The sequence below is a fragment of the Girardinichthys multiradiatus genome, chromosome 6 (assembly GCF_021462225.1).
Source record: "Girardinichthys multiradiatus isolate DD_20200921_A chromosome 6, DD_fGirMul_XY1, whole genome shotgun sequence".
NCBI classification, from domain to species: Eukaryota; Metazoa; Chordata; class Actinopteri; order Cyprinodontiformes; family Goodeidae; genus Girardinichthys; species Girardinichthys multiradiatus.
Genome location: NC_061799.1, coordinates 29,636,753 through 29,664,661, shown reverse-complemented (window position 1 = coordinate 29,664,661; position 27,909 = coordinate 29,636,753). Strand labels below are relative to the sequence as shown.

Below are 27,909 nucleotides of genomic sequence, written 5' to 3'. Positions count from 1 at the left end.
GCGAGATGCGGATTCCGGGTAGTTCAGTTCTAGGTTGTTAAAAACGTTTCGCGGAGCTTCTGGGGCTGAACCCAGATCTGTGTCCCTGTCCCGCTGCTCGCCGGTTACAGCATAGGTCGTTACTTGGAACTGCTGCTCGACCAGCCGGATGAAACTGCCCTCGCAGATGTAAAGAATGAATCATGGGACATCGTTACTGTGGAAACGACGGTAACCTCTTTTGTTAACCTAGCATGTTTAAATACAGCTAGAACAAACAAAGGCTAACGGAAGACGAAGCGGCTACGCGTGAAAGGGGTTTGTCACAGTTAAGTTTGTCGGCTGATTTCCGTCTCCTTTATTATCCAGTGACGTAAGCGACGCTATCGGCTAACCTTTACTGATGCAACATTGGGAATTTTTGCTTCTGTTCTCATTATACAACCGGCTCAATAAAAAATCGTTAGTCGAACGCTTTGTTAATCTGCCACAGTTTAAATACGAGTTTGTTGAGTGGGTTTGTTAGCGGTTGATTGTGATGATGATGGTACAGGATGGTTGTATTCAGCTGCTCTGCCTCACAGCCAGCAGCGGGGTCCCTCTTTTCACAAGGGGGGCCTCCAAACAGCTGCCCTTCTCGGTCATCGGCTCTTTGAATGGGGTGCACATGTTCGGAGGAGGACAGGGGGTGCTTTTGTCCTCCTGCGAGACTGAGGGTGGTGGAAAGGTGGTGTGGAGGGTTTTCCACGACAGTGTGATGCTCATCGCTGTGAGTGGAGGTGGATCAAGTGGAGCTTGCAGCAGAGAGGAGGAGATCCGCTTACAGCGCCTCCTTGAGAATGTTTGGCACTGCATGGTGCTGGTCCTGGGACAAGATGAGCTGGTTAATCTCAGGAACGTTGAAAGACTCAAGAGGGACCTGCGGTCCTGCTTCTGCCTCATCGATCAGCTGCTTGAGGAGAAGCAGCAAGGAGTTCTAGGGAACCTCACACACTGTGCTGATTCACTCCTTCCTCCAAACCCAACTCTCCTCCAAGAAGCTGTGGATGGCTTTGCTCAGGCTGCAGACAGCGAGTTCGGGTGCCTCTTTGTCCATGGGAAAATTGCTGCGGCTACTGAGAAGTGGTGGCGCCTGGCACCTCAAGAAGTAGTCTTGTTGTCTGCTTTGGTACGCACCCTATCTGCATCTGGATCAGCTTCTTGTGATTACCCAGTTTTCCTCCCTCAAGGCAGCCCCACCGTTGCCCACCGCCTCCTCCGCTTCCAATTGCTTCCTGGAGCTGATGTGTGTGTGCTATGTGGTCCCACCCCGTCCCTGCACAGAGCTGAATCTGAGCTGGTGGGCCAGTTGTGGTCGCCCCTGGTAGAGACCCTGAGAAGCTGCCTGTCTGTTGGAGAGCGCAGCTTACCAGGATCTGTACCTCTGCGTCCCGATGTGCTGGCACTTCTTCTCATTAACCGCGAAACCCGTCGCTCGGTCTCATGTGTGCAGCTCTCCTCTTATCATCTCCTTAGTGACCACTCACTCTCAAAATCCCGCTGCTGGGAACTACTGAAACTATTTTATATCTTCAGCATGTCACGGTACTTCACCCATGAGGAGACGTTATGTGTTTCAGCAGAGGACGGTGCTCAGGGGGGGCACACAGAAGACTTTCTACATGGATTCTCCCACCAGCCTCAACAATGCTATCTAGTTACAGAAGAATGCAAAAGTTATGGACTTCAGACACCGCGGCACCAGCTCTTTCTACTCATGTTGCCATCTGTGCCCACCTTAGCGCTGCGTACGGTGGCTACACAGACTCTCTCTGATATAACTTCAGCAACAGCGTTTTAATTGAACTGATTCATTTTAATTACACCCATACTGACAGCCCTAATTTTGAATTAATTAATGGAAAACTGAGTGATTAAATATCGGCAGTAGGACTGATGCACATTGTTGATGAAACTGTGAAAATGCGCCAATGTACTTTATTATTAATATTAACGATTAAGTCCCAGGTAAAGAGTTGTGTCTAAACTACATTGGCTTTTAAGTTGCCTTAGGTAGCGTTGAAATCTGGCCAAACTGTTTTGGAAATCAACGGGAAGATTATGTTGCTCTGTGATGAATAGGTACCTGCTGTTTTCTGTTTAAACATCTTGAAAAGCTTACTTTTAAGGTCCATTTGTTCAGTTTTTTGTTTGATTGAAGTGTGTATAATGAAAATAGCGTATAACATAAAAACAAGTATATCCCATAGTTACTGGAACGCTGGGTAAATTATGAAACAAAAAGTACTATGAAGGAGAACTGAAACGGTTGAAAGGTGGAATCCATTTCCACTTTAAAACAAATTATGCAACACAGGTGGACAGTCCTTTTCACAGTCGCAATCAGAAAATAGACTTGTACTTTTTCAGATCGAACATTTTGCACTTAATCTTTACACCATTACCTTTTATAAATATGGGGTTTGTGTTCATTTTTACAAGTGATCCTAATTGGTTCTGGTGATGTTTTGACACCAAAAAAAAGCATTTGCTCCAACTGTGTTTCACTAATTCTCTGTCTTGTTTTGGGATTTTAACCGACACATCAACACAAGCTAGTACATGATTTTGAAGTTGGAGGGAAATGAAAGGAGAAGGAAAGATCTGAAAGTAACGTGCGTTTGCATTACCCCGCCTTACTCTGATACCTAAATAAATTACAGTGCACCCAGTTGCCTCAAGAAGCGGCCTACTTAGTAAACTATCTGACATCAGTACGACTACAGCTATTCTGTGAAGCCGGTAGAGGTTTGTTAGTGAACAAATCTGAACAAACACCATCATGACGAACAAGGAACACAGCAGACATGTCAGGGAGAGGGTTGTGGAGACGTTTAAAGTAGAGTTGGGTTATAAAACAATATCCCAAGTTTTGAACATCTCACAGAGCAAAGATCAGTCCATCATCTCAACCTGGAAAAAGTATTGCAAACATACCAACACAAAGCTGATAGGCTGGGCAAGAAAAGCACTCGTCAGAAGCAGCCAGGAGGCTCATGGTAACTCTGGAGGAGCTGCAGAACTTCCATAGCTTAGGTGGGAGAATTTGTAGACAGGACAACTATTACTTATACACTCTACAAAATAGGCACTTAATGGACAAGTGACAACGAGAAAGTCAGTAAATGTTTGTTTGCAGTTTGCCACAAGCCACGTTGGAGGCAGAAGAAGATGCTGTGGTCAGCTGAGACCAAAATTGAACTCTTTGGTCCACATGAACAACGCTCAAGTCTTTGGATGTGCAAAGCTTGTAGAGACATACCTTAAAAGTCTTGCAGCCTTAACTGCAGCTAAAGGTACTGACTCAGGGGAAATAAATACAAATGCATGTTTTGATTTTTACATGTAAAACATTTTTTAAAACCATGCATCAACTCAATTCCGCTTAACAGTTATAAACTACTCTGTGTTTCTCTATCAAATAAAATCCCAGTGAAATACATTGAAGTTTGTGGTTGTATAGTGGCCAAATGTGAAAAAGTTCAGGGTACTCTTGAAAGGCACTGTAATATTCTAATGACCAAAAACGAAAAAACGGTTCTTTAAGTCCAGCTTGTGTTCCCTGAGACCATCACACCCTGCCTTCCTGTAAAAGGATACATTTAAGCCAGTGCTGCTTCTGTTTGACCCTGCAAGCAAGGGACACGACAGGAGCTTTTATATATAACAAGACAAAGTTTTCCACGTACCATCACCTTGACAGGCATTTGAAAATATCACAAAAAGCTTTTTGTTGTTTCAAAAAACAAAGTAAGAAACAAGAAAGCTCCATGAAAGCATTATTCCACACGAGAAAGTCTTGAGTTTTCTCACCATCCACAACCTGAAAATCCAACATGGCTGCCTTGCATATAAAACGTAGTGATATTATATGGTTGATTTGTCTCAGAAGTCGCTGATCGGGTCTTGGAAGCAACCCACGAGTTGAGTGCCTTCTGCTTGCAAGTTGGAAATCCAGTGAGATTTCCCACACGTTTTAGTGCTTAGAACTATACAAGCCAGTAACAATGAATTTCCCTTCATTTAATACATTGAATCACTAAAAGGATGTGTTCACAAACAGAGATACTAATGTGTACTAATGGTTTGTATTGGTTTAATGCAATACAAACCATCAGAAACACTAACAAATAATTTATACCAGTTATTTTCACTACTTAAACGCACAGAAGCCATATTGGATAATTCCCTGCATCAGGGAACCTTGTTGTTACCTGTGACCCACAACGTTAAAATAGTTTGGCTTTCACACACATTACTCTTTTTATTTTGGTTTTATTGTAACTGTGATATGTTAGAAAAAGATTGCCAAGTACAGTTTTTAAGAAAAAATTACACTCAGTTATTTCATGAAAAGAGGTTTAAAAAAAAAAACATTTTATTCCAACTTTATGGGCAACAGTCATGATAAGTTGCATCGCAGTATGTCTGTGACACAAACAGCACTACATGAACTACATTTTAATAAATATGTTGCAACAGGTGCAAAAAGCAGAAGTTCATTGTTATTGGTTTGCATTGCTCATAGCAGTTAGCTTAGCCTCTGATCGATCAATTACTCTGGAACTGGAATGTGGTTAAGTTGGATTTGATGTCATTCCCTGATCCATGTTTTCACTGCAGATGTAATTGAAATGACATATGTAGGAAATTGTATGTGTATGAGCACATTTCAAATGCAAAGGAAAATTTGGTGGCTTTTATGTTTTTGGTGACATGCATTTTAAATCTGCTTGCCAACAGCACATTTGGCCACTTGAATGGGTTTTCACTGTCCTTTATTCCCACACCTGGTGAGGATCTGGGTGACCAAGATCTTAAAGCTTGGGGGAGAGAGGTGAGAAGTTTGCATTGATGTTTTTCATCACAAAGTGTACAGTTTTGGTTGCATTACATGCAGGAGGAGCATTCAGAATAGTAAAGCTGACAAATAAGCCTTCCAAGTCTCCTCCCAAACTGCAAGGAAGTCCGGACAAAGGAAAAGACAGAGCGGTCAGATTCTGGTGAAAAGTGGAAAGGTCCTTCCGGGTGTCCGATGGACGTAACACCGGCTTCTTCTTGAGCTGTCCTGGTTCAGTAAAGTAGAAGTGGCCCTGATCGGCAGCCGCACGCTGCGTCGGATAACTGGATGGGGCAGAACAGGGGAGGGGGCAGGGTAACAGGCTACGCCCTCTACGCTTTTTAACTGTCCCCTTATGCCCCCCCCCAAAAAACTTTAGCAGAGAGAAAACTTTGTTACAGGGTTGTTGATGTTACTGGGTTATTAAGCGCCACCTTTTGGTGTCGTGGAAGTCGCGTTTAAAATGTCCAAAGGTCTGATTGCTTAGTCATTTTTAAGAGCGAGGAGCTGCCAATTACACAACTTTGGTTTCTCCTCTTGCCGTGTGAGGATCCCGGCGTGGGCTGGTCGCTGTGCGCGGTAGAGCTTTTATTTAGATTTTTATTTCAGTTTTTTCTACTTTACCGGCTTTTTAAACCATGTCAGCCACGCGTGTGCAGCTTCTGTCACCCAGAACCCTTCCGCTACTAAGCCCGGGGCGAGTCGCGCTGTTCTTACAAGGCGGTGGTGGACCGCATCGGGGTGGCGTTGGTCCCCGGTTCCGCTCACTGACCTCTCCCCCTTTGTCCTGCTCCTCTTCTTCTCCTGGCAGAGCCTTGTCCAGTTTGAGCACTACGCGACGTGGACTTCCCAAAGAGAAGATGTCCGAGAACGGGATGATGTCCCGGGCCAAGGTGTTGACCATCGACACCATGAACCCCACCGTGAAGAAGGTGGAGTACGCCGTGCGGGGGCCCATCGTGCAGCGGGCCGTGGAGCTGGAGAGGGAGCTCAGTGAGGTTAGTATATCAGACCACCTGATGGAAATACCACCTGGAGCCTGAATGCGTATGTTTGTTGTACCAGTTCGTGTTTGTGCTTTCAAGATTTAGATTTGAATTGTATTTAATTTAATTGTATTTTAACGAGGAAGAGTCCAGTGTATTTACATAAAGGGACAATGCAAACGAATTAATGGATGTTGATGTAAAGGTCCCAGATCCAGGCTGCAATCCCTGCCAGACAGAGGAGTTAAAAATAAAATGAACATTACTGAACAAACATAAAAGAACACATTTATTTATCTGTTCTTGATGGTTAAAAACTACAATATGAAGAAAATGAAATTGCATCAGCAAGACAAATGCCAACAAGGAAGAAAACAGCTGAACATTTTGAGTGTACTCCTAGTTTTCAAAGTCCACCAGCTAGTTACTAATTGCGGAACCTGATCATTCTGAACAAGCTAGACCAGTTTGAACATGTTGAAACTGATCTCACTTTTCTCTAGACATTTACTCTCTGTGTACACAGTTTGTAATACGATTTCTGCAGGGTCTTACATTTCTCAGTATGTCCATCTTAAATGAAGTTAACTTCCCGGGCTTTAGTTTTTGTAAGTCACAGAGTCTAAATTTAAATAATTGCCAAAGGTTTTAAATGCAACATACTGAGACTTGCAGAAATCCTGTTATAAGCCACCTCCCCCTTTTTTCTAATTGTTTTTGTAGATTATAGCTGCTCATGGAAAAATCTAAACCAAACTATTTATCTTACCTACTTGTATCATTGTTGCACAGTTTAGCATCAGTAACTCAAAACAGAGTTTTTCTGTACTTTTTTTTTTTTTTAGAACTGTTTTAGTATAAATGCACCGATCCAGGTTTTTTTTTTTTTTTGTCCAAAACCGACTTCTATTTTTCTTTTCTTTTTTTTCAGGATTAACAGATTGCCTTTTCCCTCCAAAGCGCTATAACATAAAGAGGAAAAAATATTCTGCAGGTTCTTCAACAGAGCTTTGGTTTTAAAGTGCAAAATAATAAATTCAAATGTGTTGGGATAAGCTAATCAAATTCAAATTACCATGTGTTTTTTTGTTTTTCATTGTTGGTTTTGATGGAAAAAATTCCAATTACTGTATAAAAGCGTACAGTTGAGGACAAAATTAGTAGCCCCCCTATGAAAAATTTCCCAAGTGCAGTTAAACAGATGAAGTTTTAACAAGGCTTTTCCAAACAAAACCAAAGTTATTTCACAAAAACCACCAGGGTCAAAACTGTCAGCCCCCCTGATGCTAATAGTTCATTGCATATCTCTGTTGCTAATTTACAGAATGTAGCTGTTTGTCGTAGTTTGTGTCAAGTCTCTGGCACATCTCCAGAGGAATCCCAGCCCATTCTTCTTTCACAAATCTTTCAATCTCCTCCAGATTTGATGGTCTTCTTGCATGGACCCTGGTCTTGTTCTTGTTCTTTGGGTTATACACCTCACCCTCCTTTCTCTAAACATAAGCAATGTTTCTAAGGCCAAAAAGCCCTAGTTTGGTCTCATCTGTCCAAAGAACAAGCCTCCAGTATGCATAATCTTTTTCCAGATTGTCCTTAGCATACTTCAGTCTGGCTTGAAGGTGTCTTTTCTTTAAAAGTGGACTTTTTCTTGGCCTGCGTCCTCGTAGTCCATTTCTGTATAGGGTTTCAGAGACTGTCTTTTTTGACTCCATGATTCCTGACTTTGCTAAGTCATTAACTAGTGTCTTGGCAGTTGTTCTAGGGTCTTTAGACATATCTCTCAGCAGTTTTCTTTCCAATGTCTTTGAAATCTTTCGCTTCCTTCCTCTGACAGACTTGTTCTGTACTCTGTGGCTCTCTTTGAATTTCTTGATGATACTCCTCGCTCCACTTCTTGACACTTGGAAACGCTGTGATAACTTCTATACCCTTCTCCGGCTTTGTGAGCATCAACAATTATTTTTCTCAAGTCAAAACTGGATTCTTTTGTTTTGGGCATGATGTTAATGGCTCAAACACTTAGGACCACCCTCAGTTTTCCCTTGATTGACTGATTGATTACAAGCTGAGAGCATTACACAGTCAAAGCACACGATTGGACAACAGTAGTTTGTGCTTTGGCCCAAGAAAAAGGTCAGTTCTTAAGGGGTCTGGTAGTTTTTTACCCTGGTAGTTTTTGGGTTTTGTGAAGTAATTTTGTTTCCGATTCCAAAGTAAATTAATGCAAGCATCTGAAATAAAACTAAGATGTTTGGAAAAGCTGTGTTTAGAATTTGCTGATCTGTTTAACTGCACTTAGGAAATTTTGGAAAAACAACTTACAGTCCTGTCCAGGGTGTACCCCGCCTCTCGCCCATAGACTGCTGGAGATAGGCACCAGCTCCCCCGCGACCCACTATGGAATAAGCGGTAGAAAATGACTGACTGACAACTTACAGTTTCATAGGGGGGCTAATAATTTTGTCCTCAATTGAATGTCCCTTACCTACAGGTCCTTCTCAAAATATTAGCATATTGTGTTCATTATTTTCCATAATGTCATGATGAAAATGTAACATTCATATATGTTAGATTCATTGCACACTAACTGAAATATTTCAGGTCTTTTATTGTCTTAATACAGATAATTTTGGCATACAGCTCATGAAAACCCAAAATTCCTATCTCACAAAATTAGCATATTTCATCCGACCAATAAAAGAAAAGTGTTTTTAATACAAAAAACGTCAACCTTCAAATAATCATGTACAGTTATGCACTCAATACTTGGTCGGGAATCCTTTTGCAGAAATGACTGCTTCAATGCGGCGTGGCATGGAGGCAATCAGCCTGTGGCACTGCTGAGGTCTTATGGAGGCCCAGGATGCTTCGATAGCGGCCTTTAGCTCATCCAGAGTGTTGGGTCTTGAGTCTCTCAACGTTCTCTTCACAATATCCCACAGATTCTCTATGGGGTTCAGGTCAGGAGAGTTGGCAGGCCAATTGAGCACAGTGATACCATGGTCAGTAAACCATTTACCAGTGGTTTTGGCACTGTGAGCAGGTGCCAGGTCGTGCTGAAAAATGAAATCTTCATCTCCATAAAGCTTTTCAGCAGATGGAAGCATGAAGTGCTCCAAAATCTCCTGATAGCTAGCTGCATTGACCCTGCCCTTGATAAAACACAGTGGACCAACACCAGCAACTGACACGGCACCCCAGACCATCACTGACTGTGGGTACTTGACACTGGACTTCTGGCATTTTGGCATTTCCTTCTCCCCAGTCTTCCTCCAGACTCTGGCACCTTGATTTCCGAATGACATGCAGAATTTGCTTTCATCTGAAAAACGTACTTTGGACCACTGAGCAACAATCCAGTGCTGCTTCTCTGTAGCCCAGGTCAGGCGCTTCTGCCGCTGTTTCTGGTTCAAAAGTGGCTTGACCTGGGAAATGCGGCACCTGTAGCCCATTTCCTGCACACGCCTGTGCACGGTGGCTCTGGATGTTTCTACTCCAGACTCAGTCCACTGCTTCCGCAGGTCCCCCAAGGTCTGGAATCGGCCCTTCTCCACAATCTTCCTCAGGGTCCGGTCACCTCTTCTCGTTGTGCAGCGTTTTCTGCCACAGTTTTTCCTTCCCACAGACTTCCCACTGAGGTGCCTTGATACAGCACTCTGGGAACAGCCTATTCGTTCAGAAATTTCTTTCTGTGTCTTACCCTCTTGCTTGAGGGTGTCAATAGTGGCCTTCTGGACAGCAGTCAGGTCGGCAGTCTTACCCATGATTGGGGTTTTGAGTGATGAACCAGGCTGGGAGTTTTAAAGGCCTCAGGAATCTTTTGCAGGTGTTTAGAGTTAACTCGTTGATTCAGATGATTAGGTTCATAGCTCGTTTAGAGACCCTTTTAATGATATGCTAATTTTGTGAGATAGGAATTTTGGGTTTTCATGAGCTGTATGCCAAAATCATCCGTATTAAGACAATAAAAGACCTGAAATATTTCAGTTAGTGTGCAATGAATCTAAAATATATGAATGTTACATTTTCATCATGACATTATGGAAAATAATTAACTTTATCACAATATGCTAATATTTTGAGAAGGACCTGTATATCTCATCTTTATCAAACGCCCAAAAAGTGCATCAAAGTTTATGCTGTGGTAAGTGTTCATAGGCTGATAATAGGCTGAGTTTGTAATTTTGTGGTATTATTGGATAGGAAAAAAATAGACCTATCGATGATCAGTCAGAGCCGATCAAGGGATATTTAATCAATTCAAATCTCTGGGGGATTGACTGATGTATCTTCACTATTTATGCAAGTCATCTCCTTTATCCATAAATACAGCACTTCAAAAATAGAAATGTGTCTACTGTGAATATGCGAAACATGTCTGCATTTATCTTTTGTTGCCAGCTTAATATTTTTCCCCCCAGATGAATCCCTTCCTTTCCTGCTGTTCATGGTGATGTGGCAGCTGTTAATGTACCGTGTGCAGTCTGGTGTGAAGACTGCCTCTCCTGAGTGCTTTTTTTGACAAACAAAAAAGCATGTTAGCGCGTTTCTGTGGCGCGTCCTGGCTGAGAGTGTAATGATAGTTGTAACCCTTTAACCAGATGCTTCACTGGGCCACACTGATGTAATGTTCTGTTTACTCTTACACAGGCGCGTCCTCAGCTGATCTCCCTCTTTATTGACATGATTTTTCATTTGGTTTTCTTCCAGCTAATTTATTTTCCTCCCAGCAGTACAAAGGTTTGATCAGGTGTTATTGAGCTGATATGTTGATGGTCAAAAAGCAGAAGAAATTGATGTTGGATCTGACTTGTAAAGCTCAGCTAGAAATTGAAGGATTTTAAATAATAATAATAATAATCGGGCAGAGATCAGAACTGGATCATGTTCCTTTTACTCTGATCAGAGATCGGCAGGTCAAATACAAAACAATCGTTTTTTTCTCTTTGCCATTTTTAGTCTATAAACTCACCAATACCAGTATCCACTTTGATACACTTTTTTGAGTTTAATTAAAACCAGATAACATAAGCTTTGGTGCATAAATGGGGACAACTGTGTAACTTCTTCCTATTCTGAATGAAGGATGAGATTAAAATCTACGCGCTCTATAAAACAAATTGCAGAATGTTTTTCTTTTATTTTTAATGTGTTATAGATCATAGGTCAAACCTTGAAAAAAAACAGAAATCAGTATCAGTCATAAAAACCCTGATCGGTGCAGTTTGATCCTGAAGAAGGGAAGTGCAGCATTTCCTTCCCAAACTAAATCAGAGGAAACATTATTACTCTCAATCCTGAACATGTTTTCAATACATTGCCTAACTACTGACCCGTGCATAAAAAAAACTCTTCATGGTTTTAGGTTTCAATAAAAGCAATCTCAAGCTTTTCTTTGGATGGTGTTGGGTTGCTTTGGGAAACGGGTCTCTGTGGTATTGTCTCGTTTGTCTGGGATTTAAACACACACACGGTAAGGTACAGTTAAATTCCTTACTCATATTACCTACATGATCAATTTCTCAGACTGAGATTGGACCGGTATTGCCTTGTTTTTAACATAATACGTGTTATACCGCCACCCAGCAGGTGCACTGATAAAAGCTTCATGTGAAAGTATTACATTGCACCCTTTGTTTAGTCTTAATGAGCCACTTGTTGATGATTAATGATGACATTTTAGAGACAGTAGCCAAGGTGACGGACGCAAAGCGCTTTCATTAGTTAGATTCCAGCCACAGATTTTTCCAGAACAAAACGTAATACATAAGAACTTTAATGTTGTTTTGTTTTATAACTGATGATTTATTATATGCTATTGTGGGCCTAATACAACATGTTGAACTCACAGTCAGGCTGATTAAAGCAGAGATGCAGTGTCTGAATAACTTGGTATTTTTATTTTAGTTTGCATCAGTGATTGAGAGCTATAAGCACGTAGTTCTCCCTCTGGTTCAATGGTACAAAAGATAACTTGTTTCCAAGAGGTCACCATCCTGAATGGGAGGTTCCCTCCACAAAGGGGGGAGTTATTCACATTGTTTGATGTTATTGGCTCAGCCTCAGAGACGCCTCTCTTATGCCCAGCCAATGACGCAGACAGAGATCCAGGTTTCGCAAAATCCGAGCTGGACTGGACAAATCAAACAAAACAAAACAGCTTTTTGGATTGCTGCGGGGTTCCTGAGGTTCCTCTTGTGGCTTCTCTCTGCACTGTCACCCTGTTTCTGATCCCTGCCGTGAGCAGCATGCTGTGTCAGCAGTTCCAGCAGCTCTGAGGCTGTAGTATTTATTGGACTTTTAAGATATTTAACGAAAAGTTTTATTTTAATAATACTCCTAACTCTTTAGTAATATGACATGAAGTGTGCTGCTTCTTTAGGGGATCCTGCTCGTTTTTAGTTTACAGCAAATTGGTTGAAGGCCTCATTAAAAGAAGGTTCTGTTTTAATGTTTCAAATGTTTCACAGTCAGATAAGAGGCTTTGCTCAAGCTGCCACCTTGTCCCCATATCTGTACAGTCTGTCTTCATCAAGGCTGTTTCAGATAGACAAAATGTTTGTTTTTTTTCCTTAATTTTATGAAAATAGTTTCTTTCTCTAATGTCGCAAATAATCTGTTTCCCTTGAGGACTTTGTGGTCATTTGCTTTTAGTGTTCGTTATTATTCCCATTATTCATTCTGTTTAGGAGTGTTTAAAAGAAGAAAGCAATTCTGAACAAAGGTGTGGAAATACAGGGCTCTACTGACATGATCACGTCCCTTAGACCTTTTCTTGTATTGTGAGGTTACACCTAACAGTAATATATTTTACTTAGGTTTTTAGACCAACACAAATGAAGTGGAAGGGAAATGATACATGGTTTTAAACATGTAATATTCTAATGTGTGTCCATTGGTCCACATTGTGGCTCTGGCTGTCAGGATCTGTCTTTGTCTTAGTTTGAGTTTGTGTTTTGGTTCATTTATACCTGGTCTGGTTCTCTGTTTACCCTCAGTTCTGTGTCTTGTCTTCCAGTAGTCTCACCCACACATGTTCTGTGTTTCCCTGATTACCTGGTCTTGTTGTTTATTGGTTCTCCCTGTACTCTTTGTTTGTATTTAAACCCTGTTGTTTCTGTTGTGCAGCAGCCTTGGTGTCAGGGTTGTTTATTTGACCAGAGAGTTTGTAGTCAACTTCCTTCTTTTTTGAGAAATTACACTATTACTGTCATTGTTTTTACAGATTAAATTATTTGTTATGCAAAGTGTTCAAACACTTTCTCTATATTTCTTTCATGTTTTCAGGGAATGAAGAAGCCCTTCGCAGAGGTCATTAAGGCCAACATTGGTGACGCGCATGCCATGGGCCAGCAGCCAATCACTTTCTTCCGACAGGTCCGCTCCTCTGCCCTCTCTCCAACTTTTCCTCTAAATATAGCAGCTCAGATTAAAAAAATGGTCCCCCCCCCCACCAAATTAAAAATCTCCTTTGGTTTTGCTGTGCTGTGTGATCCCTGCTGGATCTCAAATCATTATGCCAACTCATGTTTGTTCTTAAGGTATTGGCGCTGTGCTCCTACCCTGAGCTGCTGAGTGACAGCACATTCCCAGAGGATGCTAAAAGTAGAGCATGTCGCATTCTGAACTCCTGTGGAGGAAACAGCATGGGTATGTGTAGCCATGGTACTCATGATAAGCTTTAACTTTAATGATTAATTCCAATTAAACATTGATACTGATCTGTGGTAAATTTGTAAATGCTTTATTATAGCAGCATTAGTTCTCTCCCTGCAGGTGCCTACAGTGCCAGTCAGGGAATAGAGTCTGTGCGTCAGGATGTGGCTCGCTACATCGAGAGGCGTGACGGCGGAGTGCCTTGCGATCCGGACAACATTTACCTCACCACTGGGGCCAGCGACGGGATTGTGGTACAAAATTAAATAGGATAAAATTAATTATTTATTATTTCTATTTACCAAAAAAAGAAAGCGATACCTTTACAAGTACAACGAAGCTTACCGACCTATGAATTATTTAAGAATAAAAAGGAACCTTGAGGAACAAACCTGTGACAACCGAACAGATAACTTTTATATTCAGATACATTATAAAGTTCACGTGTTTGCTTAGTTAAATCTTAAAAAATGTAAAATATAAACCAGTCTGACAAAGATAAAATACTATTTTGGTACCTACAAGGTGAAAATGTGGTTAATTTGTGAGAAACTTTTCTAATTATTTTGCTAGCTGATCAACAGCATATAAAGTGATAAAGACACTTCATTTGTTCAAGCTGTAAAGCAAATGCAGAGCATCCAAAATAAGTAAGAACGTACTATAAGTTAACCATGCATACTGTATGCATGCAAATCATTCTAACGCAGAATAGTTCATTCTTATTCAGCAGGTAAACAGGGTGAATGGACTCTTTGTGTGTCTCACTTTGTGTTCCACATTCTCCTCTCTCAGACCATGTTGAAGCTGCTGGTGTGTGGCGAAGGAGCAATGCGCGCAGGCGTCATGATCTCCATACCTCAGTACCCCCTGTATTCAGCTGCACTTGCTGAACTCAGTGCTGTGCAAATCAACTATTACCTTAATGAGGAAAAGTGCTGGAGTCTGGACATCAGTGAGCTTCAGCGAGCTTTGGATGAGGCCAGGCTCTACTGCAACCCCCGAGCCTTGTGCATCATCAACCCTGGAAACCCCACAGGTACATTTTTAATTGGTTAAACCTATAGAGGTGATGCACTTGGTGTTTTTGTCTCATAATAGAGCTACGTTAGAGTGGCAGGAAGAACAATGGCTCTGATCACAGGCTGTATGAGTGGCTTAAAAACAAAATCTCAATCAAAATTCGGAAGAGCTAATAAATCATCCAAACAGATTCTTGAAGAACTTGTGGCTGTGTTTTTACACAATAAATTGTTGCTTAATTTACAACAATTTGTTCCACTTGATTTCTTGGTACCAAAAATTAGCTGACACATCCTGCTCTCATGACCAACCAGGATTTTATGTCTGACTGTGGACTTTGCTTTGTGAGTTTTTCCAACATAGAAACAAGTTACATATAACTAACTAGGAACTTCATTGAACTGTAACATGTTAAAGTCCATACTCTGAATAGTTGTTTTTTTTTTTTGGCATGCCTCAGGTATCTCAATTAAGACCTGCACACTTTAGCTGATGATGGAGCTCATTTGTCTTGCTTTGGATCCATTCAGCTGACGGTGGCAGCAGTGTTTCTCAGGGGAACGTCTGAAAAATAACATCACTGTATGACTTCTATTGGGGTTATTGTTATAATCACACAAAGGGGACAAAACAGTCACAGATGCACCGACCAGAGGTTTTGGCTGATTTGCAGCCAAACGTTTTGTAAAGGTCCTACCTGGTGATTCTGATTTGTAACTAATTCCGATTTCTCTTTGAAATCTATAGATAACAGCAAAATCTGTTTTTTCTTTTACTTTTCGCATAAACTGAGGTCAATTCAAAATAAATAACAGCTGTGTCCAGCGTAAACCTTTATATCACTTATTTATATATTTCTTTTATTCATAACTTATTGTAATGTATTAGATTGTCAAATTATTCACTGCTTTATTGTGACTATACAGCAGCCTTAAGAAAACTCTGTTTTGATCAATTATATATTAGATACATTAGGGCAAGAGGTGAGGTCATACTCCATGTGGGAGCAGTTGGTGTTACACAGCTCTGTATTTCTGCAGAATTTTACTGTTTAATTCAAAGCGTTTTCAATAGTCTTTAGCTTCTTTTATTAGTGATTAGCACAGGTACAATTAACAATTGTAAACATTCAAACTCTGTGGATTTGCCGTTGGGTTTGAAGACTTTTCCCATAATGGGGAAATTTCCAAAAGAGGACATATCCTAATCCAGCCTGATCCATGTCTGATGGAATTGGATCGTTCAAATGGATAAAACCGAACAACTTTGCTGTAATACATTCAGCTTCCTGTTTTTTTGCAGAAGCCGTCCCTCTGTTAAAATGAGCAGCCTACAGAAACAGCCATCATGTCTCGATAGAAAATACTTGTTTCCTTTCCCAGAAGCTTCTACACCGACTGTGCTTTGAAGCACCTCACTGGGACCGAAAGTGGATAACTGAGCTTTCTCCCGCAGTGACTTCCCCACCCAAGAGTGCTGTTGTTAGCTCTTAGGTATGGGGCGTTCACTGAAAAAAGATTGGATTTCTAGTTTCCAACTGGCTGATCACTGATCCAAATCAGTCCAGTCAATTTCAAAGCTAGCTGATTAGGGTCACCGCCAATTTCTCTGTGCATCTCTACAAAGAAGCAATTTAATTGTATTTTTTATAACAAAGTAAAACATTGAAATTTTACAGTATTTGATGAAACTGCTGTTTTCAGCTTTTTTTCTTTTTTGCAAATAATGTCCCTCCTGCTCGTTTCTTGAGCAATTTCATGTTGCAAAGTTGCTTTAGAATCTTTCAAAATGTTTATGTAGTAAAAAAAAACTGTCGGTTTAATTGACAGTTTCTATGCTTTAAAAAAGAAAACAAAGGCTTTTTAAAGGTTCAGTTTAATTTTTACATGTTTTAGGATTCGTCAGATTTAAAGTACAGCATTTGTTGTTTGATATTCCAGCAACTGTCCTGTCCATTTTATATTAATGATATATTTGATTTTGATTTTGATTTTTGAAGTAGTTATTAAATGTAGGACTTGAGCAGAGGGACAAGAACTATTTTTACATTAAATATTTTCTTTGTCAGTCCATTACATCCACTAGATGGCAGCAGAACAACATAACTGCCTCCTGGCAACAGCTTTATAATGGTTCTTCCTCTTTCTCTTAGGTCAGGTGCAGAGCAGAGAGTGCATTGAGGATGTAATCCGATTTGCTGCAAAAGAGCGTCTCTTCCTCATGGCTGATGAGGTACTACCACGCATGTTTTTGAGCAGCTATGTGCTTTAGATCTTGTTCACCCCCTAATTTCAGGCATTGTGTCCCATACTGCCAGGTTTACCAGGATAACGTGTATGCGGAGGGTTGCCAGTTCCACTCGTTTAAGAAGGTTCTGTTTGAGATGGGGCCGGAGTACTCTGAAACAGTCGAACTGGCTTCGTTCCACTCCACCTCGAAGTGTTACATGGGAGAGTGAGTCTTCTCATTTCTATGTTAAAAGAAATGAATTAATCAGGAAATAAACACCTAAAACATATGTTAACATTTTATCTTTTATTTATTATGCCTCTGTCTTTCTTATTTTGCCAAATGTCTTGGTTAATCTTTCTTGCTCTCAGGTGTGGCTTCCGCGGAGGCTACATGGAGATCATAAACATGGACGATGATGTAAAGGCCCAGTTGACTAAGCTGCTGTCGGTCCGTCTGTGTCCTCCTGTTCCTGGACAAGCTCTAATGGACCTGGTGGTCAACCCCCCTCAGCCCGGGGAGCCTTCATATGAGCACTTTATTAAGGTAAACACAAAACTTACATAAAACAAACAGATCTGGTATAATGTGATATTCATAGCAAATTATGAAATTGCCAAATACTGGCAGTAGAATAGGAAGGTTTTTAGTTCTGTTAGCAACTTGTGTCTGAAACCATATTCTAATTGATCAGGTATTTCTTTGTATTTCGGGTTATTCTGGTAATCTTCAAATATTTCTGATACTAAATGGTTTCCTGATTTCTTAAGAAAAAATGTGTGTATAAATACATGTGCCCATGTTAAGTTGAATCAGCTGAATTCATTTTGTCATAAGTGATAACACAAAAAGTTAATAAAAAAAAAAAAGAAAGAAATCAAGATATTTAGTTTACAGCTACAGTTAAACACTTTGAGCTCACAATGCCTGAGCCTATGTGGGCTTTTAGTTATATAAAAACATAAAGAATTTAAAATAAAAAGCAGAGTCAAAACATAAGACCCATTACGACCAAACAGAACAAAACGAGGTGACTAACTAAACAAACACAGATTCTAACATGAATGGTTCAGATTTAGTCATGACTCCATGGTGAAGTAACTGCTTCAGTTTTCTTTTTAAATAAATCCAATTATGCCCCCGGCGCGGCTCTGCACCACTCGGTTACGCTCTACTCGGTACGGTAACTGTTGTGTTTCCTCTGACCCGCCAACGGCCGAAGCTATGGCGACTGAAGCCCCGCCTCCAGCCATGACTGCAAAGCGCTGTGCTGCTATTAACGTTACTGTGTTACATTGTAACATGAAAGTAATCTGCGTGAAATGATAAAAAAATAAATAGATAATAAAAACATAAATAAACTAAACACCAATAATGTTTGTATAAATGTATATGCAAGAATGTCTTATTTATGTTTTTTATGTCTAAAATGATCCACTGGGATAATTATCTGGACCACAGCCCAGCCAGAACTTATAAAATAAGGCTCAGAGGTTCTGATGTGAGGCGGTGCGGCAGGAGAAGCAGAGAGGAGAGACGCTGCTGTCTGGATGGTGAAGCTCCAAAGTTTGCCTTAAGTTACAATTTTGGGCTTAATGAGGAAGTTTTTGTCAAGGACTTGAAAGTGCAAAACCGCTGACGTTTGACCTTTGAAGTTAGTATTTGGTAGATATTGCATATTCGTGCTCCGCAAATTTAGCGAGCTTGTCCTCCCATTTAGTCCGATGCAAGCAGTCTGATTACGGGGCAGCTGCTCTCTGCCTGCTCCCTCCTCCTGCAGATGGTGGTTCGCTAAAGGACCACCAATAAATGTCAGAACCAAACATGTTGTTTCATGGTGGTTTTGTGTGTGTTTTGGGAGAAATGTTTGTGCCTCTGAACAGCTGATTTTATGTGTGATCAGCTGATTTAGGATGTTATAAAATACAGCGCTCTGCCTACGTGTAATTCAGAAAGCTGATTTGTCCTTTTTCTTTTCTGTCAGCCTTCAGAGTGGTTTATGATCAATAAATGGTAAAACCTGCTCTGCCCACTGTGGTCCCTAATATTATTGTAGTTGCTCTAGAGTTTTATTAACTTTTCCTTGCACTGTCTCAACAAAAACCTTCTCATTTCTCCTTGTCCCACGGCCAGTCAGTGAACAGCAGTCTGTTAACGTCGCATGTAGTCCCTACTCAGCCTTGGTCGTACCTGCTCAGGAGAAGGAACCGAAAAAGTTTATACCGGTACGGAAAAAGAGTAATGCAAACGCTAGCAAAGCGAGCCGAGTGGAGTCGAGTAGGGCCAAATCCAGCCAGTGGAAAGGGGGCATTAGAGTTCATTTTTAGTTCTGGGGGGATTGAAGTCCATATGTCACGCCCTCGTCCAGGGAAAGCTGTTTATAAACCAACCTTACAATACCTGCTGGGTGCACCATGACTCACTGAACCATGAGCTCCAAGTGTTGCTAAAAGGTCAACGAGCACCCCAGGAGGCTTTAATATGTGAGCATTTAAAATCAGTTTGTGGTTTGGTGTAATTTTTAAAGTGCATCATATTCAGTTTCTTAAGAACACGACGGGAATGTGATCTGATTTGCTTCCTGTCCAAAATCATCATCGTCAGTGGCTTGATTATTGTAGGAGCCACTTGTGACCAATTAGATGTAAATACTATCAGCTGTGTCCATATCTGTATCACAAATGTTGCTTATGTTTTAAAATTGTAGTTAAATCTGTCTTTAGCCTAACTGATGCTTAATTTTTTTCCGGTCTGTTCTCTCTCCCACTACTAGGAACGCACGGCTACGTTAAGTGCCTTAGCAGAGAAGGCCAAACTTACCGAGCAGGTACTCAATACTGTGGAGGGCATCCGCTGTAATCCTGTGCAGGGTGCAATGTACTCCTTTCCTTGCATAACCATACCTGAAAGGGCAATTCAGGAAGCCAAGGTCAGTTCAGAGCCTTCTTCTTTACGTGTTTCAGTGATTCAAGCTCAGGGTAACAGCAAAAAGCGAGAGAATGAAATGAGGGAAGCGCATATTTATTTTTACCCAAAACACTCTAATCTTGTCATTCTTCGTTGAACTTGTTTTTCTTTTGTGACCTCAACAGCCATAAACGTACTTAATCACACAACATAAATTAGGGCTACAATTATGTTCAACAGTTGGGACGAAATATTTAAACTTGTTCATGATGTTATACTTCCACCCCACTGTTTGCTAACGAGAACAAATGATTTCCAATAACTTTCAGTGGCCGTTCTGTCTTAACAGTTGACTGCCCAGTAGTTATTTTAGGGGGTGTGAAGAGTGGAGCCATTGAGAAACTGATGAATTTCACAGGGGATAAGGTCAGAGTCAACCTGACCAACTGAAACCTGATCAATATGCCTCCCCCATTACCTCAAAACGTACACAAGCAAAGATAGAGCTTCCTTATGTCAACAACATTATATCTATATATATATATATATATATATATATATATATTAGTTATATCCAATAAATTAGAATATCAGCAACTCAATTGTGTAAGTGAAACAACATTATATAGATTTATTCCACAAAGACTAATGTTTTTAACCCTTTATTTCTGTCAATTATTATGATTTTCTACCTGCAGCTAATAAAAACACAACATTTAAGATGAGAATATTACATAAGACCAATAAAAAAATAAATGTTTAATACAGAAACATGGGCTTAATGAAGAATATGTATGTTGTTATGTTCAAAGGCTTATAATCTGACTAACGAGCCTTGCCTGAACCCATATTCTAATTATATATATATATATATATATCTATATATATATATATAGATATATATATGAGTTATTCAAAAGCTTCTTAGAAAAAACTTTTAATCAGAAGTTATTTGATGTGTTACTGGGAATCTGAACAAAGAACTCCTTGTTTAAAAAGCAAAATAAGGTCAATTAACACAGTAAAGAATAAAGTCGAGCGTTTTCAGAAGAGTTTGTCAGAAGTGCGTAACTGATTAATAAACCATTCATTTCTGAAGTAGGTACAGCAGGGAACTCTTGCTTGAAAGCGTGACTAACATGGACATGCTGACCTTTTATTTCGGTCCAGCACTGTGTAAATGGACTTATTATGCAATCATTCCTGCATAATTGAAGTAATCTCTAAAACAGAATTCTGATAAAGTCAGTGAGTTTCATTGTGTATCTACCTTTTTTTTAAATGAAAGACTGTCTGTTCTCTTTTAAAAATGTATCCAAAGCTTAAAGTAAAGTCTTATTTTCTCATCAATACCATTAAACTCTCTTCAAAAGAACATCAAGCTTCAACTACAGAATTTTCCCCGTTTTCTCGTCCAGGAACTTGGTCAGCAGCCGGATATGTTTTACTGCATGAAGATGCTGGAAGAGACAGGAATTTGCCTCGTTCCTGGAAGTGGTTTTGGCCAAAAGGAGGGAACGTACCACTTCAGGTACAGAACGTTTATTCTTATAGGCTGAAGCAAATAGTTGGAAGGCTGATATAATTTTATTATAAACAAGAAAGTCAATTTATTTAATATTCCACACTTTGTCATAGTGCAACAAACTTTACTGTATTTTATTGGGTTTTTATATGATAGACCAACACAGAGAAATATAATTATTAAGTGGGGTGAAAATGATGCATTGTTTTTCTTTTTTTTTTTTTTTTTTTTTTTTTTTTTTTTTTACAAAATAATTTCTTGTGTAGTGTCCACAGTTGAAGTCTAGACCTAAATCAACTGAGAATCTGTCTCTCTCCAATCAGTCTGACTAAGGTTGAATATTGAGGTTAAAGACTGATGTTGAATGAACAGAAGAATGGGTGAAATCTTCAGTCTGTAATTCTGCAAAAGTGGTAGAGATATTCGCCAAAGAACTTGCAGCCGTAACTGAACTGAAATGTGGTTTTTACAGTGTTGAGTCAGAGCTGCCAATGCAAAACAAACATTTTGGTTTGTAAAAAATAAAAACAGTAGGAAACCATTTATCATTTTTCTTTCATTTCAAAAATATGCACTACTTTGTGTTGTTTTAGCACATAAAATCCTCAAAATATACCTGGAGGTTTGTTGTTTTAACTTGACAGCATGTGGAAAATGTTTAAGGGAATGAATCCTGTTTGCAAGGCACTGTAAGCAGGCACAACAAAGAGCGCTTTCTATACTGGATAAACAGCTCCTGGGCGACCTTATTGGCAAGTGAATGAACGTCTTTGTTGTAGAACGTTTCAAGCTGAATGAAAAGATTCAGAAGTGGCAGCCATGAGAGATATCTAAATGTTTGGGAACACAGCTGCAATGTCTTATTGTCTCTTTTCATTCAGAGCTGGAAAAACACAAATTTACTGCAAAATGTGGGCCAACAATTACTTATTTTGTTATTAATTATTTTTAAACAGTCCTTCAAACATATAGAAGAATATGAGCAACAAAGGCTATGTTTTCAGTGGGGGTGTGTCTGTGGGTCCGCTGCAAAAAGCCCCCCTGCCTTCTGCCACGACTTTTCAGTGATGGTCTTGTGCTAAAAGAACACACTCAGGATAAGATGAGTACTGGACCTGTAGTAATGGCAGATATTTTAATTTAGAATAAAAGCACAATCATAGCTTTGTTTTTGAGGGCTGCATGACACTTAGTAGATGTTTCGCTCTTAGGTTCGCTCTATGGGTAACCAGCAAGCACGGGTGGGGAAGTGGAGCCCAGCCTTTGTTTAATTCAGCTTCGCTAGCCCTATTTCATATCAGAATGTCTGCTTTGAAATAGGCCTGTCCACTAGAACATGTTAATCTTTGTTACTTATGCTTTATATTTTAATGAATAATAGATTTTATAAGACTGCAACAATCAGTTGTTGTTTTGTGATTAGCAGTAGAGTTGTTGCTTAAGTTCAGTGTTCTTTGTTTTTAAGAATAAATATATTTTTTTCATAATATAAAATATGGGACAAAACTAATTAAAAAAAAAAGTAAAGAAGCTAATGTATTTGTAAACCCGTGTAGACTCCTTTTATTATTTTCTTTACTGCCCATATATGTTTTTCCATTGAAGTAAAAAAGTGCTTTGCCAACTTGTAAAATAGCTATTTTTTTCCAGCCCTTTTTTAACTTTGTTTGCTTAAGGGTTTAGGTCACAAGACATGGGGTCAAACTTGTTCACAGACGGGATGGTTTTAAACAAAGATGCCGCTTTTTTCACACATTCCAGTTTATACTGATGGGTTTAAAGGAGAAAATAGTTTCAGCATCATTTGTAATGGGTCTGGATCAGTGTGGTCATTGTATTCCAGCACTTTTCTGTGTATACCATTAAAGGATGTGTCCTGCTCCTAATTCTGCAGCTCAGTACCTTGAAAGCATCAAATAACAGAGCTCCTATATTTTCAGAGTTGTAATATTACGTCTTCAAGCACTGGTATTTTATACTCTACTGTGGTCATGTATAAGAAGTACCTGTGTACCCCAGGGCTCTGTTCTTTGCCCACTTCTTTTTTAGTATATACACGCAGTGTAGTGAAAAACAGTGTGTTCCTTTATAGATTTCTTCTGTTTTTGCATTTGTCACAGTTAAATATTTCTGATAATTAAACAAGTTTTATTATCAAAGATAACTGTAGAAAATACAAATGCAGTTTGGAGGTAAAAATGCTATCCAAACCAAACTGGCCATGATCTTAATCACGTTTTTTTGAAAAAACTGTGCTCATTTCACTAGCCGCACCCACCTATCAGTTTGAAAAGGGTGCAGAAGGCACATCAGCGAGTCATCCAGGATGTCACTAAAGAACCAACATCTAAACCACTGCAGGCCTCACTTGCCTTAGTTAAGGTCGATGTTCATGATTCAATCGCTGGAAAGAGACTAGGCAAAAATTGCATCCATGGGAGAGTTCTGAGGTAAAAAAAAACAGTGATTACCGGAAAAAAAGAAAAACACAAAGGCCCATCACACATTTGGAAAAATAATTTTGATTTACCAAAACCTTTTGGAAAATATTCTGTGAACTGAGGAGACTATACCCAATCACATCTGAGATAAATTAAAGCAGCGTTTGGAAAATAAAAAACAGTCAAACGTAGTGGTGGTGTGATGGTCTGAGGAAGCTTTGCTTCTTCGGGATCCGAAAGTCTGGCTGTAACTGGTGGAACCATGAATTCTGCTCTCCAGCCAGAAATCCTGAAGGAGAAGGTCCAGCCATCAGCTTAAGATCTTAAACTCAATCACACCAGCAAGTGACAAAATTAAAGTTTTGGGGGGGTCAAATTGAAATGCTGTGACATGACCTTTTACAGGATGTTCAAGCATGAAAACCATCCAATGTTGCTGAATTAAAACAATTCTGCTAAGCAGAGTGGGCCAAAATGTCTCCACACTGATGTAAAAGAGTCATTGTCAAAATTTTAGAGGCCCCACATAATATATCTCTTCCCAGCCGAGTCAGTTTTACTTCAAGATGTCCAAACATTCATGTTAATGTCTTTTTCTCTTTGCCAACCAGAATGACCATCTTGCCACCAACAGATAAGCTGAAGATCCTGCTGAACAACGTTAAGGCGTTCCACCAGAGCTTCACCCAGCAGTATTCTTAAATTAAAGCATCTATTTTACCTCCACTTCATAAAGACGAAACATTGCCAACCACTAAAAAGTCTACACCAATCAGAATATATCTGTCTCTAATAAGTGCCTTTTCTTCAATGGTTTCTCTGGTGATCCCTGTGACAAAGCACTTATAATCACGTACATTTGGACTTTTACGGACCCAGTGTACAGGGGAACTGGAAAAAACATACCTGGAAATGAAAAATATACAGCACTGCATTAGTTTTGGTGCACAAAGTGCAGCTTCCTGTAATGTTTGTGATGTTTAATTTTCAAAGACTGTAAATACGTCCTGTGTGCGACAGGGCTTATAGTAACTGTTAATGTGAAACCGATAAAAAGGCAGTACAGCTTAAGAAAAAGGTAACGCAGCTTACAAAGTTGAGAAAATGTATAACTGGGTGATTTATGTCATTCCTGCTGACTAAACCTGATAGCAACGATATAAAGTCTCACTTGCATGAATAGGCATTTATTTTGTAATGTAGTAATAAATGTAAAAACATGTTTTATGAGTTTATGACCTTTTAATATGAGAAAAAAATTATTCAGAATTTAGTTTACTTTTTTTGTTTACATTATTGAAATTTTACATTTTATTTGTTGAAACACAAATGAAGAGGAGTTGCATTGGTTTACCTAATTTCACCAAATCTTGACAAACAAATATCAAATTAGTTTACTCTTTTTTTTTTTTTTATTGAAACAAAATCCAGCATGTTTCTCATTTCATGGTTTACTTTTTTATTGTATATACTGGCCTGAAAGAGAATGATTCATGTCATTGCTTTAAGATGATGGGTTAAATATTAAACATGACTGTATTGATGTTTTAAAGCAGTAACTCATTTTCCTTTTTTTTTATAATTCGTTCAGTTTAAAGCAAACAAACTTGGTTTAATGACCTACGCAGGGCTATTGCTGCTTCAGCCTGATTTGGGTCAGAAGCTGTTAAGGTTTCCAAGAATCTCCACAACTGGGATTATTGTAGCACTTCACTGACTGTGTCTCCATATTATCTCCTCCTGGTAGGAAGTGAAAGTGGTTTTCTTAACAGAAAAACTCAAGAAACACCTAGAAATTCTTCTACTTTCACCCACCATGCAGTTCACTGATTCATCTTTAAAGTGAAAGTTTTCAGTGATTATTATTTTCTTTTTAAACACACAATTGTCCAAAAGTCAAACTGTAATTCAAGCATTTTTTTTTTATTTAGTTGTAAAGTTTTAGTTGCCCCGTTTGTTTCTTCTGTATATAAATAAATGAAAGAATAACCCTAAGGGAAAATCTTTTTTTAAATAAAAAAATGCAATTTTCAAAACTATTGCGTTTCATCCTGCTACTTAATAAGGTTAAAAAGCTTTTAGATGTCTAATGGATCTGAACATAACACAACTCTGGCTTGTTTTTGCCCAGACAGACGTAGGCTGGTTTGAGGTTTTTTACACTATGATATCCTCGAGTAAAAACGAACTTAATTAGTCAGGCTGTCTGCTCCTGTAGTGACACTGCAGTTTACTGCTTATCAGAAAAACTTGTGGAAGTTTTCCAACTGTGCTTTTAAAACAGTGTTACTTCAATAAGAGTGAATGTTGGTGCTCCTCCGTGACTGGAAATATCTGCAAACACCCAACATCTTTTCTTGTAAAAGAATTGTTTAGGAGCTTTATTTTGGCCAGCTGAGCAGCAGTGCACAGCAACAAATTGGGAGGGAGCAATGCTTTATCACTAAATGCTCCATACAGCCAAGAAAACTCTAGTACCTCTGCCAATTTAAAAAAGAAGGACTTTAAACCGTAAACACAGTATGATAGACACATGTTTGGAAATCATAACTTATTGAAATTCTCCAAAGACCTTGATACTGATAAACATCCCTAAATGTCCAAAATGCATATGATGGTACTGTACTAATTTCTAGCCTATATTTGCTGTATATTTATAATGCTGTCCATGTTTTCTGTGTTGAATGACTTGTTTTCAAGTACCTTTCAGGGTGCAAGCATTACCAGCGGGTTTATGCTGAATGACCTTTAGCTTTTCTGGTTCCAGCATCTTAACCTGGACACTTAAGCAAACTCATGGACCTTTGACCCAAACCAAGGAGTTCCCCATTTCCACAGAGAGAGGAATGTACATGCTCACCATCACTGTTTGAGAACTTTGAAGAAGGAAGTGTTGCTGAGATAAAACTCAAGAGAGATATCTTGATGTGAACAGTGGAAAAGTATCCAAGATCAACAAGGAGAAATGGTTTGAGAACATTCTACTTGCCAAACACAGAGCTGTGTCTGTATTAGCACTGTTAAATGACACAATTAAAACGTTTAAACATGGCCAGATGAATCTAGAGTAGTGCTGTCTGTGTTTGTTCTGTATAACTTAGTTTATAGGCACTTCATACTGACTGGTATGAAAATGAATGAATGAAAAACATGTGCTTCTGTTACTGTTACACTATATCTACAGGGGTTGGACAATAAAACTGAAACACCTGTCATTTTAGTGTGGGAGGTTTCATGGCTAAATTGGACCAGCCTGGTAGCCAGTCTTCATTGATTGCACATTGCACCAGTAAGAGCAGAGTGTGAAGGTTCAATTAGCAGGGTAAGAGCACAGTTTTGATCAAAATATTGAAATGCACACAACATTATGGGTGACATACCAGAGTTCAAAAGAGGAAAAATTGTTGGTGCACGTCTTGCTGGCGCATCTGTGACCAAGACAGCAAGTCTTTGTGATGTATCAAGAGCCACGGTATCTAGGGTAATGTCAGCATACCACCAAGAAGGACGAACCACATCCAACAGGATTAACTGTGGACGCAAGAGGAAGCTGTCTGAAAGGGATGTTCGGGTGCTAACCCGGATTGTATCCAAAAAACATAAAACCACAGCTGCCCAAATCACAGCAGAATTAAATGTGCACCTCAACTCTCCTGTTTCCACCAGAACTGTCCGTCTGGAGCTCCACAGGGTCAATATACACGGCCGGGCTGCTAAAGCCAAACCTTTGGTCACTCATGCCAATGACAAACGTCGGTTTCAATGGTGCAAGGAGCGCAAATCTTGGGCTGTGGACAATGTGAAACATGTATTGTTCTCTGATGAGTCCACCTTTACTGTTTTCCCCACATCTGGGAGAGTTACGGTGTGGAGAAGCCCCAAAGAAGCGTACCACCCAGACTGTTGCATGCCCAGAGTGAAGCATGGGGGTGGATCAGTGATGGTTTGGGCTGCCATATCATGGCATTCCCTTGGCCCAATACTTGTGCTAGATGGGCGCGTCACTGCCAAGGACTACCGAACCATTCTTGAGGACCATGGTTCAAACATTGTATCCTGAAGGCGGTGCCGTGTATCAGGATGACAATGCACCAATACACACAGCAAGACTGGTGAAAGATTGGTTTGATGAACATGAAAGTGAAGTTGAACATCTCCCATGGCCTGCAGTCACCAGATCTAAATATTATTGAGCCACTTTGGGGTGTTTTGGAGGAGCGAGTCAGGAAACGTTTTCCTCCACCAGTATCACGTAGTGACCTGGCCACTATCCTGCAAGAAGAA

General features: G+C 39.7%; 2 protein-coding genes across 5 annotated transcripts; both read left to right on the top strand.

The window, feature by feature from the left end:
- The first annotated feature begins 8 nt into the window (after positions 1-8).
- On the top strand, positions 9-26,686 carry gpt (glutamic--pyruvic transaminase). Of its 4 annotated transcripts, XM_047368047.1 has the most exons (13): positions 9-210; positions 4,762-4,855; positions 5,670-5,856; positions 13,132-13,221; positions 13,386-13,494; positions 13,621-13,754; positions 14,296-14,539; positions 16,676-16,755; positions 16,841-16,977; positions 17,124-17,298; positions 19,526-19,681; positions 21,078-21,190; positions 24,237-26,686. In XM_047368047.1, exons 2-13 carry the CDS (start codon positions 4,779-4,781, stop codon positions 24,325-24,327), a joined length of 1,593 nt encoding a protein of 530 aa, XP_047224003.1. In that variant the 5' UTR covers positions 9-210; positions 4,762-4,778; the 3' UTR covers positions 24,328-26,686. The 4 variants fall into 4 exon arrangements, with proteins under 4 accessions (XP_047224003.1, XP_047224005.1, XP_047224006.1 ...); XM_047368049.1 differs by lacking the exon at positions 4,762-4,855 and having other exon boundaries at positions 10-210; XM_047368050.1 differs by lacking the exons at positions 9-210; positions 4,762-4,855 and adding an exon at positions 289-307.
- On the top strand, positions 314-3,458 carry fuz (fuzzy planar cell polarity protein). Its single transcript, XM_047368051.1, has one exon. It carries the CDS (start codon positions 518-520, stop codon positions 1,817-1,819), a length of 1,302 nt encoding a protein of 433 aa, XP_047224007.1. The 5' UTR covers positions 314-517; the 3' UTR covers positions 1,820-3,458.
- Positions 26,687-27,909: the final 1,223 nt, after the last annotated feature.

Coding starts and splice junctions, on each gene's coding strand:
- fuz (XM_047368051.1), top strand. CDS start 518: ATGATGATGGTACAGGATGGTTGTATTCAGCTGCTCTGCCTCACAGCC.
- gpt (XM_047368046.1), top strand. CDS start 5,497: ATGTCAGCCACGCGTGTGCAGCTTCTGTCACCCAGAACCCTTCCGCTA. Junction 14,540..16,675: donor CAACCCTGGAAACCCCACAG/GTACATTTTTAA, acceptor TCTTTCTCTTAG/GTCAGGTGCAGAGCAGAGAG. Junction 16,978..17,123: donor TCGAAGTGTTACATGGGAGA/GTGAGTCTTCTC, acceptor TCTTGCTCTCAG/GTGTGGCTTCCGCGGAGGCT.